Raw genomic sequence first — 17371 nt, 5'->3', positions numbered from 1 at the left:
GTGAAGTCATTCACATGCATGAAAGCCGAAACCCCCAAAAAGGAGAGAATGCCCCAAGTTCATGCCCAAAATTTCCGAATCTACATCCAATGTTGTTCAGTCGACGTGCACAATATCTGGATTGAATAGTCCTGCAGTTCAGACCCCCAGCCCCGTCCCGTGTAAGAAGACGGTCCAATCACATGCTACATGTGTACTATCAGCATCTTTATTGGGGCCAGCCTCTGTTTCAATGTTTACTGTACATGTAGGTAGGTGAATATTTCGGATGCATTGAATGTAATTGAAGCAACAGATACGGTTCCATAGTCTGGCACTGGCAGCTAGGGTACAAGCAGTCGAGAATCGAAATCCAGGAGTTCTGCGAGGTGATTTGGCATTTTCAATCTTTCTTCTCTTCTATTTTTTCAATCAGTGGGAGTTAATTAAAGGGGAAGTTAAGGCAAAAATTAAAATTTCACCAGTTGTAGTCTTCGGGGTGCTGAGTCGAATGGTCGTGGTCCGAGGAAGCTGAGACGCTCCCTTCCTACTAGAATCCCAATCGAACTCGTGCACTTCCACCGAAACTGGGTGACTGCGCCCTACTAGATGGGGATTTGTATGCAAAATGTCACTAAAAGCGCCATTTCGTTCTTATAAAAGCACGGATGACCGCGATTGGCCCATATGTTGTAGTCTTTTGGACGCTGAGTCGACTGGTTTTGGTCCAAAAAGGCTGCGATGCAGCGTTCCTCCTTTATTCCCAATCGAACATGGTTGAACAAGCGGTCACGTGCTCCTGCGTACGCTAGTCACCTGGTCACCGTGCCTGCAGGGTACAACTTACTAGCCTGTTTGACCTTTTTTGGGTGCAGTCCTGTCACTCGAGTTGAACCTTGGTGTGAAAGTTGTCCCCTGCTGGCGTGGTGACCAGGTGATTTGGGCACCCAGGAGCACGTGACCGCTTCTTCAACCATGTTCGATTGTGAATAAAGGAGGAACGCTGCATCGCAGCCTTTTCGGACCAAAACCAGTCGACTCAGCGTCCAAAAGAGTACAACATATGGGCCAATCGCGGTCATCCGTGCTTTAAGAACGAAATGGCGCTTTTAGTGACATTTTGCATACAAATCCCCATCTAGTAGGGCGCAGTCACCCAGTTTCGGTGGAAGTGCGCGAGTTCGATTGGGATTCAAGTAGGAAGGGAGCGTCTCAGCTTTCTCGGACCAAGACCATTCGACTCAGCACCCCGAAGACTACAACTAGTGAAATTTTAATTTTTGCCTTAACTTCCCCTTTAATATGAGTTGGGTATTGCCAATACACAATATCCAAAGTGCCGTCACGGCAGGCTATCACACTCTGTACACACTATGATGCCACTATCAAAAACAGCCGGCACTGAGCCAGTGCATGCGCTCCTCTTGCAGCATACATGATTTACAGGTACACATACCGCCGGTACATGCAGCACAGCGACCAGCAACCACGACAAGAACTGGGCAAAACTCCACGATCTATGCTCCCAGTCTCTAGGACTCTGTAATGCCCGCAAGCAACTGTCAGTGGTGTAATCATGGTATTATATCATACAAAGGTAGAAATACTTGAAGTACAAAGAATGACAGTGAAATCGAACCGGAGCCGAGAGTGTAATACATCCAAGTGCTCAAACTGGTAAGTCGGTGAGTTTCTCATCGCATGACTAGCAAAGGCACCAGCGTACACGAGAGTCCTGCGTTGACTCACGAACACACCACTGCACAGACAAGGCTATACTCCGGGGCAACCACAGAGGCAATTAATATTTACATTATGCTGTACATGAGATAGTGGCAACGACAGACGAAATTCATATTTACATTATGCTGTACATGAGATAGTGGTAACACCGCAACGTTACTTCCTATGCTTTGTCCGCTTATTCTTGCCGGTTTTCGATTTCTTCTTTTTGGAGGCCTTGCCTTCACTTGAAGAGTTGGCAGCAGCAGCAGCAATAGGACTGCTTGACGCAGATGCCGTGGCTGCATCACCAGTATCCATCGCAGCAGCAGCAGACGCAGCAGTGGCGGCTTCACTGTTTTCCTCAGCTGATGTCACCCACTGCAACGTCTTTGGCTGACGACCAGCAAAGTGATTACGAATGGTGGCGTTTTCCAGAAGGTTGAGAATGCGTACGCCCTGCTTCTCTCCACCAATAGCAAGGGTGAACGGAGCATCATGGCAGAACGCTGTTGACAACAGCTCACCCATCTTCATATTGCGCGAGAGAACACAAGACGGTTTACCGCCCTGGATATCCCATACCTTGAGCTCTCGGTCACTAGACACAGATGCCAGGACACCCTCTACGGTTGGACTCATGCTGATGGCGTTGACTGCTTTGGAATGGGCTGACAGCTGGTACAGTGGCTTATTACCAGCTTGGCGCACATCCATACAATAGATGAAGCCATCGTCACAGCTGGCAAGAAACTGATATGGTTCAAATCGATTCCATAAGACATTCTCAACTTCTCCAGACACTGGCCATGCCCTGGTGGTCTTCTCTGGATCTCTGCAGTCATACAGACGCACAGACTTATCCATACCGCCACTAAGTAGCGACGTAGCCTCAAATGGATGCCATGCCAGGGTCTGCACTTTATCATTGTGCGCTTTCAGTGTCTGAGCGCATGTACGACTCCGCAAGTCCCACACAATAACAGTGCAGTCCGCTGATGCCGAAGCAAGAAGATGGCGAGCAATGGGGTTCCATGCCAGTGACAACACTGCATCATTGTGACCAATTCCTGCATTTTTCTTCTTTTTAGAACGTTTGGTCGATCCAAGCTGAAGAGCCGGTTCCATTGTGTCCACAACATCCAAATTCCAGAAATTTAGGCATGGCATCATACTCCCGGCCACAATAATGTTTGCTCGAGTACTCTGCTGCTCCTGTGGGTTGTCAATGTGCACAGGAAAGTCCATCCACTCTAAGCACAGAGGGAAAATATCCAGGAGCTGGTCGTGATGAACATATTCACTGCCTTCATTCTCATTGTACACCATGATTTCCAGCGTGCTGAGATCATCTGCTACTTTACCCACGACTAGCAGACTGTCTTCTGCTTTGATCTCGTCATCTTCGTCGTCTGAACCCTTCTCCTTCTCCAAGGTGATGTACTCATCAGCACCTGACTGAATGAGCATGTCTGTAAACGCACCCTCTAAACCGGCTAGAAGTACCCCTTTCTCCTCTCCATCCACCTCGTCATCATCATAATTATCCAGGTCAAACTTGGCCAGCTCAGGGTCATCCTCCTCATCACTTTCAGGTCCATCAAGCTCTTCCTTCACAATCTGTCTCAATTCTTCTTCATTCTCTTTCAGCTCAGAATCGGCTTTTTCCCAAAGGGCACGCAGCTCTTCTGGACTAAGAGTGATCTTGGTTGGGTGCTGCTTCGCTTTGCCTTTAGGCACCCAAGTAACACAAGGAACGATGGAAGACGGCATCCTTACATCATCTGTTGAATCTTACAAAATAAGCACAAAGAAATCGAGTTTATACTGCCATGCACTTGCTTCAAAGAATTAATATTTTCACTTTCCTCACGATCACGTACATAATCATACACGTGTTACACAGCAGTGTGAAATAAATTTTGTGCTCGGGATATCCGGGATGGCGGGGCGCCCCCGCGCCCGGCCCCGGCACAACGCCATTTTCCACCGACCACGACACGAAGGCGAAGGTGTACCGATGTCTAGGCTATGATTCGAACATGCTTGGTGCGCAAAGCATTCAACAAGTCAGCTGCATACTGCAAAACAAAGTGTACAGTTGTAGTCGAATACTACCGGTAGTATGCTGGTGCGCAAGGGCGGATGGTTTGGACCAGGCCAGGCAGGGAGTCGTGCCCAAACTTTGGTCCTCCTGGCACCTGTACAGCTGTTATCCTCGAACACTATCAATGGCTTATGCACCGACTGTTACTAGTGTTAGTCAGTAGCTTGCCTTGGTCCGCAGGCGCTAGGCTGATCACTCGTGATCGACACACTTTCTATGCAGCCCGAGCCGTAGCACTGAGATTTCAGGCATTCCGGCCAAATGGGATATATGACCGCAAATAAACATTATTTTCTATAGTTTTACCGGTTTTAGAAATGCATACTTGCCAACCCCTAGCCGGCTATATACATGTATAGCCCTGGCAAACAGTGTCCTTGATACTGATGACGGTTTTCCTTTTTTGCCCATTTTTCCTTGATCTGCAATTTTTACATCATAATTGTGCAAAGTATTGTATATGACATCATAGTGACGTCACCATGACCACAAAACATTCGCAAATAGTACATGTACGACAAAAAAGTACTTTTTTATGCGCTAACTCAAAAGTTCTCGCTCGCTACACCTTTCATTATTTATTATTACTTCAGTATTATTGCAGTACACTCATACCTCGTTTATCCGGGCAGTCCGGGACCTTGCACTGCCCGTAACTTTGAAATGTCCGTAACTCCGAATCATATACATCTTGATGGGGAAAAGGCCATAATAAACATGGCGCGGCATGTGACAGAACATGGCATGTTATTATTATTATTTATTATTATTATTATTAAATTTTTGATAGGGCAATCCCCACAGGCCTAAGGCCTTTTGACAGGGTACCCTAAAAAATGAAGAACAGAATTACGGAAGGTATGCAAGGAAGAACTTGAGCGGACCGCCGCTGGGAGGGCATTCCAGCGGTCAGAGCCAAGGATGTGACGTCACTTTTTCCACACAAAGTGACAAAGGAGTATGTAGTAATATTTCCACTGAAACTCAAGTTGCCCCCAGAGTGCCCGGTAGACCGAAGTGCCCGTAACTTCAGGGTCCGGATAACCGAGGTATGAGTGTATTATTATTAAATTTTTGATAGGGCAATCCCCACAGGCCTTCGTTTTAACTTTTGGGCACAGCACTGCGAGCGAGCGTCTTGTAAAAGTAAGTAAAAAAAAAAGTAAATAATTATCGTATCCGTTCCCGAAGGGAACTCACGACGGCCGCTAACACCCGATAAACCCTAGCGGCAGATGCAGCGCCTAACGCCAGTAGTAACCACTGGTAACGGTGGGGGTGAGTGGGCAAGTCTCACAACCACTGGCACAAGTGCCGAAAACGACCCAATAAGCTGCATTAGCGCCTTGTAGAACACTGAAAATCAACAAAAAAAGGTGTTCAATTTGAAACTCGGGTATTGAGCCAATAATAAAAGTAGAAAGGAAAAGGACATAATGGACGTTTTCGTTGCGCTTGCCTTCCCCTCTTTGGTCTTTCCATAACCTTGAACCTTCCAAGTTGGAAGGCTGTCGGTTAGCGCTACGGAGATGTGTTGAAGCTAGGTGTCAGGACGTCGAATGTCTCAGTACTCTGTCAGTTTTGTGCCTAGTTGTTGCACTTTCTGACTGTATATAGTATCTAGTTACAGTGGTGGAGAGTTACTCTTAACTCGTTTCCAAATGTCCTTTTCCTTTCTACTTTTAAAAAAGGTGTTGACGGACATTTTCGAAAATCCGGTAGATGTTATAACTTTTCCGGTATACCGGGATGAAAGCGAGTTTTCCTTGATTTCCCTGAAATTCCGGTAGGGTTGGCAAGTATGGAAATGAGGACGGGCCGGCCGGCCATGGCTGGACCTGGTGCTGGACCCCTGTTATGCACCATACAATGAACAATGACTATGTACATGTAGGTGGTCCGTCACCATAAGTGGTCCGGCTGCGAAAATACATACTGGCTATATAGAATTTGCCACTGGGCTGTGTCTACAAGATAAATACAGACATTTACCCTGCTTATCTTCGTTAATTTGACCATCGTAGTGATAGTGCAGCTTATACTTTGGAAAATACGGTAGTTATTACTGCCACCAGGTGTGCGTATGGCCCGTACAGTGTATCTGGATCGCGGCCCAGGCGACTTCACGGTCAGAGATAAGTGTATGTTTAATTATAGAACAATAATTTTCTCTGTTGCAGTGCCCAAGGCTAGCTGTAGAGGTGGTGACCACTGTACTGATCGTTTTTTGTTTTTTTTGTTTTTTTTAATTTTAGGATTAAGAAAGGGTTTGCTCCCCACACCGGAGCTCGCTTCCTCAGCCTACTCAAGCTCAACTGATGAGGGGTGAATTCCCCGAAACACTGTGTATTGAGCAGGGAGTGGTGCTTTCTTGCAGGTTTGCCGAGTCGAAGGTTCGATGGACTTCTCGTGTGCTCTGGATAGCAGTCGTGAGTCAGTCAAGTGTCAAGTAAAGTCGGCGGAATAGCGCGAGCTCCGGTGTGGGGAGCAAACCCTTTCTTACAAGTCATCGCCGAAGTCGCAACCACTACTTCGTAATTTTAGGATTAGCCTGATTTATCATGACCGTTGCCAGTACTGAGTAAGGGTGCATCACATAAATGATAGGCTGGGGCAGAGGGGGGTGGTTGATCAAGTTACCGAGAACTGCATGTACAGGTAATAATAATAATAGTGTATACATGCCAGCCTGTGTCTACTATCATGCCTGTCCCGGTGTGCGGATATTAACTACAGTGCTGGCAACTGAAATCCGACCCCCTGAGCGGTGCGCTCACGTCGCAAAGACCCAACACGGGATGGTAAAACTACGAAACAGAGACCACTAGAATGTGAATCCACCGCTCAGGGGGTCGGATTTCAGTTGCCAGCACTGTATGACATGTAGACAATGATGATGCAATCAATGAACCCCAGCCGACACTCGGACAGATAAATTAGTTTCCCAATCTGTAGTCCCATCACGGCGCGTGTGTCACAAACTGCAAATATCATTGGCAGAATATAAAACTCGGTTGTCGAGCCAATAATTTAATAGAGAAAGGAACGGAACATAATTATGGATACGAGTTAAGAGTAACTATCCACCACTGTAACTAGATACTATATACAGTCAGAAAGTACAACAGCTACTACATTCCATACTGGTTGGCTGAATAGACAACAAAGAGGCTCTACAACGTATGACAATGTCCAGTGATCATCCGCTCTAAAGTAGCCTGGACATGTAAATTGGAAGTGCACTAGCGTTGGCCCATCGTAACCCAGCACATCTTCACAACTGTACACAGTGAAATGTAGATGTTGTAAGCAATGAGCAAGTAAGGATCAAGCCGTGAATAGAACCAGCCACGTAAGACGGAAACACAGTAGACCGAAGCCAATTTACTCATTCCGGTATATTGTGATGAGTCAATTCAACTCAAGTGTTTGAAATTTTCTCTATAATAGACACAATTACAAGTGGAAGAATAGACACAGTTGCAGGAACGTGTTCAAAGTCATTCTAGCAGATCATGCTGGAATGAAAAAATATCCGTTTGTAGAAAAGGCAAAAGGCGCATCAACAAGATCCATGACATTGTCACAGAAAGGCGTTCCTGAATGTGTGAAATTGATTGAATAGTGCCAGGGTTCTTGCTGTTGGTGTGTCCTTTACGATCAAAATAGTTTCCTTCTTGTCTCCTTCGAAAGTCACAGTATCTAAGAAAAGCCTGGTGTGCTATAAGGTCATTTCCTTTTCAGTCACTAGTCCTAAGCACTCAGCTTCTTACAGTGCTGATATTTGCAATCATGTCTTCTGCTTCAATCCACTTGTTTCTTTCTTGAGAACTTTAAGCAAGCTCTGTGAACTCTCCAATATCTACACAGACACAAAACAATAGTGAAAGTAGCCATAATTATAGTGATCACAACTTTATAATAGCGAAGCTATGCGAATGTTCAAAGAGCAGTTTATAAAAATCATCTGGATCTATTTGAACTCTTGACGGTTTGGCACATTGACTGAGCGTATTGGGCCCAGGCATGGGGGTACCTTAAGAAGGGACGTGTGTGCGTGCACGTGTGTGTGTGTCTCTCTCTCTCTCCCTCCTTCCACAATACGACCACAGTGGTGGTATTCCGTCAGTGATGACATGTTTGACGGTTTGGCACATTGACTGAGCGTATTGGGCCCAGACATGAAGGGACGTGTGTGTGTGTGCACGTGTGTGTGTCTCTCTCCCTCCTTCCACAATATGACCCGCACAGTGATGGTATTCCGTCAGTGATGACATAACAACACATTGTACTGTACCGCTGCTGGCATAAAACACAAGATCAAGCTGGACATAGTTCTCTTCACACTTACCTTCATGTATGCTGTTTCCGTCTCGCTCACAGTGCGATCGTAGTCATTCCTTGCTGCCATCTTCTTTGCCAGGCTTTCATTCACCTTTGCCAAACGTTCTGTCAGGATGCGAATGTCATGTTGAATCTTTGCTTTCTCTTCCTCTTCTATCAAGATTTGTCGATGCAACTCATCACGCTTGGTGCAAAGGTCCTCAATACCTGTATGAACAGGCCAGGCAAGGAAATTCATACTGTGCTTGTTGCTTCATTGTAAAAAAATAATAATCATGAGTCTGGCAGAGGTAATGAATATACCGCAAAGTACCGCCAGAGCCGTCTCGCGAGAGCACCCTGCCTTGATTTTACAGCCAGGCAAAGGAAAATCGTATGACAGAGTGCAACGAAGTTTGTACGCCGGTGTGAGAAACTTAGTGTACTAAGGTTACACTTAGCAGGTTTTGTGTGGAGCTCGTGTCCGCTCGAAGGTACGGATTGACTGCAAAACGTGCAATATATTGTGTACAAGGTCCGTGTCGTATGACCTTCAGACAGCAGCCTGGCCACATCCACAATATCAGCACGAAAGGATGAGATGGCGCTCTCGCGGTACTTTACGCTAATAGCAGGAGTTCCCAAAACTAAACTTTAAAAAAAACTTAAAAATGCCCATTTGCTGATCACACGGCCAAGACTGTGCACAGAATGTTCGACTAGAGAGATGTCGCCAGCATAGGTGCTAAAAAAAAGACACACGCAAATGACGAACGGGCATCCTTTGGGCCCAAGGACCCTGGATAAGAGAGATTGCACCATAGAGTTCACCAAAACAGTGTTTCCCACATGCTCCATAAGCTCAATCGCACAAATTGGCAGTCGCCTGCTGTGTCCCAGTGTATGCAGGAACTGATTTGCATCACCCACGTGAGGAGTTTAATCAATACACGTCAATTTCCTTGCATTTCACAACTGAGCTGAAGGCTCATCAAGACCCTGCCAGCACCAGAGCTCAAGGCTCACCATGACCCCGCCAGTAGAGTCTACCAGAGCTCAAGCCCTACCATGACTCTGCCCAGAGCTCAAGGCTTATCATGAACTTTCCAATATTAGAGCTCAAGGCTCACCATGACCTTGTCAATATTAGAGCTCAAGGCTTATCATGACCTTGCCAATATCAAAGCTCAAGGCTCACCATGACCTTGCCACTGATATTAGAGCTCAAGGCTTATCATGATCTTGCCAATATCAGTGTCATGCAGTACAGTCAGACCTCGCTTAACCGCACACATCCGTTTTCCACAAAACTATCCGGATAGGCGAGGGAACCGGATAATCGAACACACATACTGTATGTATGCATGGCATATGCTGTAAATCGGTAACCAACGATTTTCTTCCGGATGGTGAGGGATCCGGATAAAAGAGGACCGGATAAGCGAGGTCTGACTGTATACATGTACTTTGGCTTACATTTCACAAGTTCATTGTTGTATTCTTGAAGGGCTGCTCCGGATTGAGACATGATGGCTATTAGGCTAGGCTATATCGCCAAAGTCAATGATCAGTTACTAGACACTGTCAGCTTAGTGCGTCGCTCAGCAGATAACTCGCAACTATGCTCTGACCGAATATATCTATCAGAAGTGCACTCGGAATGGATTGCTTGTCGAATCTTGCTAGCTGGCTCTGCTACCCTTAGCACATTGGACTGTGGAAACTGCTACTTGCAGGCACTAGCTCAACGCAACGATCCCTTGCCGCTGGTCTACTAACGACTGTGAATATTTCAACTGATTCAGCTTAGCTTAGCTCAGCTTAGCTTCCAGGAACACCGGTGGGCCCTGGTTTAGAAAGTCTGAATTGGCTGAAATAATTACTTGGCCTGCTGATGATCTGAGCAAGAACTGCATGACGTGCCAAAATACAATCATGTTTTGTAGTCTAGTCTGTACAGAAATATGCCGCTACACTAGCAGTTTGCACTTCGTTACAACGTTAGCACGTCGATCCACTGAGCTGAGTCTAGTCGAGTCTGTACTGCGCTGGCACATACGTGTACATGATTGCGGACTTTAACACGAGTCACGACTTTTGACAGACTTTTGGTTGCCAGGCGCTAGCTAGGCTACTGTTGCGACGTCGCTGCGAAACCGACTCGTACTACGGATTATCACTCCCTTACTTAGACTCACATAGATTTTTGCCATACCTAAGCAGTCAAATATTCCTGCATATTTCACTCCTTAGGCTTAGGGCTATGTTGACTGCTTATATTTGACTGCTTAAGGGGTTGCGCAGTTGAACGGTGCCTAGTGCAGCATTGTCACTGCATGAGTAGGTGGTGGTGCAACGGTTGTGCAATCATAAAACCGGGATTCATGAGGTTATTGTTCTGGAATTTGAAATAAGGACTGTTTGTAGTGATAAATCTAATATTGACTTCGTACTTGGTCAGTATAGGAAATAAAAACCTCGTAAAAGACCTCGGCTTCGCCTCGGCCTTTTACTCGGCTTTTATTTCCTATATTGACCTCGTACTCAGTCAATATTAGATACGGATTAGCAAGACGAAATTCGCGTTCGCGTTCGCAAACATTTTTCAGTTCGCGAACTGGATTGCGAACTTTCGCATTTTTCGTTCGGAAAAGTAGTCGGAACACGAATTATTATTATTATTATTATTTAAAAAGGCGACGTGGAGACAATAATCTTAATAATGCAATGAATATAACTAAATGCGCACTCATATCACAACCATGGGGACGAATCATGTACATGTATTCCAGAACTTGTCACAATTATCAATGGAATTCGTGACTAAAGAGAATGATGAAACTACAATAGGATTTATACACTTGGAGTGGAACAGCGAGGATACAAGCATAGTAAGAAAAATAGCACAAACCTAGGAACAATGTGCACAGGTAATAAACTATAGGTGAGGTGAGAAATGATAGGAAATTCAGCAAGTGCAGTGTGACAATGGACATGCATGTGCAAGTGTGTGTGAGTGCGAATTTACTGGAATTCGCACTCACACGCACACACTCACACGCACACTTAAATTCGCACTCACACACACTTGCACATGCATGTCCATTGTCACACTGCACTTGCTGAATTTCCTATCATTTCTCACCTCACCTATAGTTTATTACCTGTGCACATTGTTCCTAGGTTTGTGCTATTTTTCTTACTATGCTTGTATCCTCGCTGTTCCACTCCAAGTGTATAAATCCTATTGTAGTTTCATCATTCTCTTTAGTCACGAATTCCATTGATAATTGTGACAAGAAAACGTTCTGGAATACATGTACATGATTCGTCCCCATGGTTGTGATATGAGTGCGCATTTAGTTATATTCATTGCATTATTATTATTATTTATTTATTTTTTTCTTAAATTTTTAATAGGGCATTCCCACACTGACCCACAGGCCTAGGGCCTTCTTACAGGGTAGATCTACCCTATATGTTTTTGTATGGATGAGCGGAACGAATCGCGGATTCGTGTCAGGGCAGTCTTTTAATGCTCGTTATGCTCGTTATGCTCAATTTAATGCTACTTTATATGGGGTCAAAAAAGTGTCACGGATGGACTTCGCACAACTCCACAAAAACATGGGATGTAATATTAATTTAAAAACTTGGTGCTCTGTTTTAGGCCTTGGCGGCTAATGCCGGCAGAAAAATTGGCAGAATTCGGTACTTTTTCGGGTAAGTTTCATGCATGTTTGGTATGTGGATAAAGCAATGGAGCAGAATTCGAGGAATTGCCCGCCATAAGGTTTGTATGGTTCTGCCAATTTCACTGCTTTTCGAGCAGAATCTGCCACCTTTTCGAGCATTATCCGCCAAGGGCTACTCTGTTTACCTGGTACACATTGTTCTCCATGCAACACTTAAGCCCGATTCATACTTCATGTCGCTTGCGGGAAACGCGTCGCGTCGCGAAAAAGTTGATCTGAGCTCAACTATTTCCCGTACGCGAGATGAAGTATGAATCGGGCTTAACGTTATAGGCTAGCATAGTGCAGGTAGAATACATTATACTTCATGATCACCACATGGCAACAACATAGGAAGCCACTTTTGATACAATAACAACAACAAAAATCCCATGTTTTGCAACAATATGCTAGTTTTCGCAAGAATATGCTAGTTTTCTGCAAAACCTGCTGATTATGCTAGTGCAAGTTTCCAGAAAGTGCTAAATATGCTAGATATAATGCTAGCATTATCCGCCGGGGCCTAGTCTGTACGCAATGATTATGTACGTCGTGTCAACGTCATGCATGTGCGTGTTTGCTAATCCTTCTCACAACGCGAATTCCGTCACTGAGTTCGACTTTCCTTGGAGAGCGAACGCGAACGCGAATTTCGTCTTGCTAATCCTCCGTAATATAAAGGCCGATTCACAACTACTTCTTGCGACGCGACACGCGACACACTCGCGCAAAAAAGCTATTCAAGATCCATGGGCTTGAAAGTGGTGACGTCTAAAACGGCCAGGGAGTAGTAAGTTGACATCAGATTTCTATTTTGGATCCACTAAGGTGTGACTTTCCCTCAGTAGAGAGGTTCCGGGGTACGATTTTCCGTGCCAAAATCCGTATGGGCGCTACGGATTTTTTCCAGGCGTGCTCCATACGATTTTTCGGCACGAGAATCCGTGTGGACTGGCTTTCATACGAACCATGCTTCGTATGGAGATTTTGCGTCATCGGGTGCAGAAAGATTTTTCGTGTACAAATTTGGTACGAGAAACATCGATTTTTCGCGGGAAGTTTTGATTTCGGTACAAATTTTCAAAATAAAAAGGCATAGCGCGGGAACGTGACGTGTTTGCGATCGTAACCTAGGCAATGACGGCAAACACATAAGTTCCGTACCCCGGAACTTTTCACTGCTCGAAAACGACTACCATTATATATAAAAAATCCGTAGAGCCTCCACGGATTTTGGCACGAAAAATCGTACTCCGGAACCTCCCTAATATGTGGGTGCATATGCGCATAGCAACCCACTCATGTCGTATGCATGTGTGACTTTAACTTCGCCACCAGGTGTCACCCCGCCATAGCCAAATCAGTCAGTTTCACTGGCTACATCACCTTGCTGTAAGACCACTTGAAATGTGCTTGGATCCATACAAAACTGGATCCAGTTTTTGAATTTTTGAAATTGTTGGTATACTGTGACGTAGCACTTTCAAGTCCTAATTAGCTGAAATCAAAACATGCACAGGAATAACTAAATAACTTCATTTACTTCCCCAAAGTGGCCAAACACAGCTACTGTAGCTGGCAGCAGGCAGGCATGTACACTGAAAAGCTGCACAGTCTGAAGCAGAGACAACACATGCACTAAAGACACAGAAGTGCCTACACAGCATGGAATTTTCTTCTTCACAGTATGACGAACAATAGATCTGATGGAGAAGAAAGTAAAGAGAAAGAAGAGGAGAAAGCAAATCAGCTCTATTGTGGTATCGTACACAATAGTAATGTCGTGACATGGGTTACAGTAAGTGGGTAGAAGCATGCACCATGGGAAATAGTATTTGTCTTTTGCTACTTTTTTCATTGCTGGCGTTAGGACAAAGGGCGAAGTTGAGGAAATCAAGCAAGGTGGCAAAAATGATCGGCCAGCGCAAAAAAACTTCTTACAAAGAGACAGGAGCACGGCATAATATGACGCAGTCGCTTCATGTACAAAATTTTAATATGGGACAAACCAGCCGTGAGCAACTGACAAAGATGGGCAAAGCAAGAAATGCATAATAGCGTGATATACATGTAGATAAAGCAAGACAAAACAAGGGTACAGGTGATTACTAAAAGGATCTTCTGCATGAAGAGTATTATGAAAGTTGGACCACACTGGAGCCTATACTGTGACTTTTCAGTGAGCATTGAAATTCGTAACGGGAGCTTTGCTGCCATTGATAATATCCTAGAAGAACAAGCCGCTAGGTAGACCACGAGTACGGCCATAGAACAATTAACAGTTAGCTGAATAAATGAGCAATTGGCAGCGATCAGTACCGAAGTGGAAGAGGCAAGGGGTATCCTAGCAATACAATCGTTATGGGTACAAAAAATGCAAATCATAATACTAAGCAGAATGTGTGTGTGTGTAGCAGGTACACAGCGTGCATTATCAAGCAACCTGGGTGCAAGCCATGCTACATCATGCAAGTGTGCAGTCGAGACATGATAGCATAGCTAATGGCTGTGTAGCATGTGTGGGAGAATTATACTCCACACACGGAGGGAGAGAAAGAGAGGGGGAGAAAGAGAGTGAAGCGAGATATGGAAAGGATGAAGCCAATGCACATGGTTTCAAGACGGAGACAGTAATCCTGGAAAATCAAAACATGGCTACTCCAATTTGTTGATCATGGACGATCATCGAAGAAAGTCGTGTGGCAATGGCAAATTAGAACCATATCAATACAAATAACCTAGGTTACCGAGTTAGATACACACGGACTCGAGAACAAAAACCTGACAACAATTGACTAAAGCAAAGTAATGTGCTTGTAATGTCCAAAATAGCTACCTACGAAAGATGGGTTGGATGAACTTGAAAGTTCTCATTCTGTAAACGCCTGGTCGAAAGACAGCGGGCATTCACAGGTCAGCCGCTTGCAGTGGCTGCTGCACAAGCGTGTGCGGAGGCAGCTGCAGATGCATAACTACTGGAGTCACCTGTGCTGCTAGGAGCACTGTTCACCTAGAGAAAAGGATATCAAGAGCATGAAAACACACACACAATCGAAGGGTACATTCAGACTGACGTGAAAACAAGGTTGAATGGAAAAGGTGTCTTGGCGTACGTCGTGCACTTGATGTTCACAATGGGGTACTGTAAGAGTGCGTTCTTAAATCCTCTCGGAGAAGTTCGATTATATCCTCTCCGAATTTTAGGAGGTTCTCCAAAGCTTTCCAAGCTTCAGAGGTGGTTGAAACTTGGAGATTCCCGCGGTTTGGGATCAGCGCATGTGAACTGCAGCTAAAAGCATGTGTTGATCATTAGTGTATGCATTTCCCTTTTTGCATACGCACAACGTGTACTACATTCGTGGCACTCAAGGTCACGGCCCCTTTGGCGCTTCATATTGCTTCACAGGTGCAAAATATCTCCGAACCCTTGGAGACCCGTTCTTGCACCGTACCACTTTCTTCGACTTCTCTTTTCTTCTTCTCCGAGAAGCTAGAGAATATAAGAACGCACCCTAAGACATGTTATTATAACGAGTCGCAAATTCAACGATTGTCCAAGATCCATAGTTTAACGAGAAGATACGTTAACGATCTTACAGTCTTCAGGCATATCCGCACATAACACATAATTATGAGGCCTTACAGCCACAAAAGAACTTATTATAACGAAGAAATTTCACTCGTTATTAAACGTTAGATTTATTTCCTCGTTATATTTACATGTCTTACAGTAACCGGAAAAAAGCCGTTGTTTTAACCCTTTACCATCCGACCAAAATTCCCCAGCAGTCCCAAATGCAATAATTCTCACCTTATTCTGAGAATATCTTCGGTTCTAATCAACCAATTTTCACAATCTTGGGCATTCTGGAAAGCTCTCCACGAGCTGCGTACATTGAGCTCAAACAGGACACTACCAAGACCACATATCAAGCGCCAGGGAGCTTCAAATACACCCCATCGCTGGATATACGAGGAAATTCTCTCCTCGCCAGCCATTTCTCGCTCCTTCATCGTAAACTTTCCAATTTTTTTTTGCTTGAGTTCCTTTTCATGCTGCCCACGTGCTCAAAGCATGCCAAAGTGACTCAGCATGTCAGGAGAGGGGAAAATCCCCGCTCAAGGTCAGTCACTCGGAAAGAAATTCGACTTTTGCCGTAGCTGAAATGTCGAGCGAAATATCTTTGGAATGCGACATCACAGCTCTTTACCGATTGATGCAATGGAAAGCTGGGCTCTTCGGCTTCTTCCTAGATATTTAGTTCTTTACATTCCGAAAAGAATCGATCGAGTTACGAATGCTTTAGTGTATGCATGTCCATCGATCTCTAGAGATCGATTCAAGTACACACGGATGGTAAAGGGTTAACAAACTCTGAAAACAGACTCAAGCAAGCGTAAATAGAGTCCGCTTATTCAAAACTATAAATAAAGACTTGTACTCAAAACGGAATTTCGCAGCCTGGCATGTTTTTGCATTTATGTTTTTTTAGACTGGTTCTTCAGCTGGGGGTTCTTCCGTGCCTGAAGTCATAATAGTCCAAATTTTAAAGAGCTGGGTTCTGGACCGGCTTCCATTTTACCTTGTAATCCAGGATGAGGTGATGCAAAGGTGGGTAACTATGACCTAACCAAACAAAGTCTTCACCATGGACTTTCTCTGGGAATCGTACTCGGGTTTATGTATCCTGGCTCTAACGCAATGTCCTGACACCAGGGAGTCACACACTTCAGAGAGAGGTTATCATTGTAGTCTACCATGTTACATTTATCGATCCGGCATTAGGCGAGACCAAAAAAATAGAGATTCCCGGGCCCTCCCGCACCAAAATCGAGCCAAAGCCAATTTTTTTTTTTTTTGAACAGTTCATACATGTACAGTACTGTTCGTGTGAGTAGATCTGTGACGTGGAGTCACAAAAACCCGAGCTTGTACGGCTCCCTGATGTACAGAGCAGGCCATCGTTGGCCGAAATATAGAAAAGTTGAACGGGTAAACCGCGTACCTGTTGTCCGTAAAAAAATGAATAAAAATTACCGGAAAATGCTGTAAAAAAAGTTCAACATGGCATGCACATTATAGTCATGTACATACATGGGAAAAAAAATAAAAAATAAAATTCGCCCGCCCGCCCGCACCAATTTCACATGGGTCCTGCCCGGGAATCTCGATTTTATTTTGGTCTCGCCTTATCGACATTTTTCACGAAACGAAAAAGTTAAGTTAGGGTGATACATGCGACGGTAGACACTGGAAGCACCCTAATAGCCAGGACCCACTGCTGGTGCGGAAAAGCGTCACACCAGCATGCGACACGAGGAGCCTGATATGGTGACAAGATCACTTTCAAGCACAATTTCAGAGGTTGAGAAGAAAGTGTCGCATTCCTCTTCACCAAACTCGACTGCCCATTCCTTTCTTCAGGAAACAGACCACAATCGAGCCGGGCTCTTTCTAGTTGCTTTCAGTACTCTGCTGCCACTAAAGGCTTCTTCTTGATCTACC

The 17371-nt window shown here is 44.8% G+C and overlaps 3 protein-coding genes across 4 annotated transcripts in view; all 3 read right to left on the bottom strand.

Moving 5' to 3' along the window:
- Positions 1-1364: 1364 nt before the first annotated feature.
- Positions 1365-3544, bottom strand: LOC135817588 (periodic tryptophan protein 1 homolog). The gene has a single exon (XM_065330805.1). It carries the CDS (start codon positions 3472-3474, stop codon positions 1879-1881), a length of 1596 nt encoding a protein of 531 aa, XP_065186877.1. The 5' UTR covers positions 3475-3544; the 3' UTR covers positions 1365-1878.
- A 3266-nt stretch (positions 3545-6810) lies between these two features.
- On the bottom strand, positions 6811-10046 carry LOC135817591 (microtubule nucleation factor SSNA1-like). 2 transcript variants are annotated; one of them, XM_065330810.1, is made up of 3 exons: positions 9608-10046; positions 8160-8391; positions 6811-7670 (listed from the first exon to the last, which is right to left on the bottom strand). In XM_065330810.1, exons 2-3 carry the CDS (start codon positions 8388-8390, stop codon positions 7599-7601), a joined length of 303 nt encoding a protein of 100 aa, XP_065186882.1. In that variant the 5' UTR covers position 8391; positions 9608-10046; the 3' UTR covers positions 6811-7598. The 2 variants fall into 2 exon arrangements, with proteins under 2 accessions (XP_065186882.1, XP_065186881.1); XM_065330809.1 differs by having other exon boundaries at positions 8160-8359; positions 9608-10045.
- Positions 10047-13499: 3453 nt separating this feature from the next.
- The window catches only part of LOC135817584 (uncharacterized), a 28807-nt gene continuing 24935 nt past the window's right edge, over positions 13500-17371 (bottom strand). Inside the window, exon 23 of the mRNA XM_065330802.1 lies at positions 13500-14875. Within this exon, the coding sequence (XP_065186874.1) occupies positions 14780-14875 (96 nt within the window). The 3' untranslated portion in view covers positions 13500-14779. The remainder of the gene's footprint in view (positions 14876-17371) is intronic.

Source organism: Sycon ciliatum, chromosome 5, assembly GCF_964019385.1.
Source record: "Sycon ciliatum chromosome 5, ocSycCili1.1, whole genome shotgun sequence".
In the NCBI taxonomy this organism is placed as follows: domain Eukaryota; kingdom Metazoa; phylum Porifera; class Calcarea; order Leucosolenida; family Sycettidae; genus Sycon; species Sycon ciliatum.
The sequence above is the reverse complement of the archived record's forward strand: the minus strand, read 5'-3'. Positions and strand labels throughout refer to the sequence as shown.

Coding starts and splice junctions, on each gene's coding strand:
- LOC135817588 (XM_065330805.1), bottom strand. CDS start 3,474: ATGCCGTCTTCCATCGTTCCTTGTGTTACTTGGGTGCCTAAAGGCAAA.
- LOC135817591 (XM_065330809.1), bottom strand. CDS start 9,659: ATGTCTCAATCCGGAGCAGCCCTTCAAGAATACAACAATGAACTTGTG. Junction 8,360..9,607: donor CAACAATGAACTTGTGAAAT/GTAAGCCAAAGT, acceptor CTGTTCATACAG/GTATTGAGGACCTTTGCACC. Junction 7,671..8,159: donor CGGAAACAGCATACATGAAG/GTAAGTGTGAAG, acceptor GTGTCTGTGTAG/ATATTGGAGAGTTCACAGAG.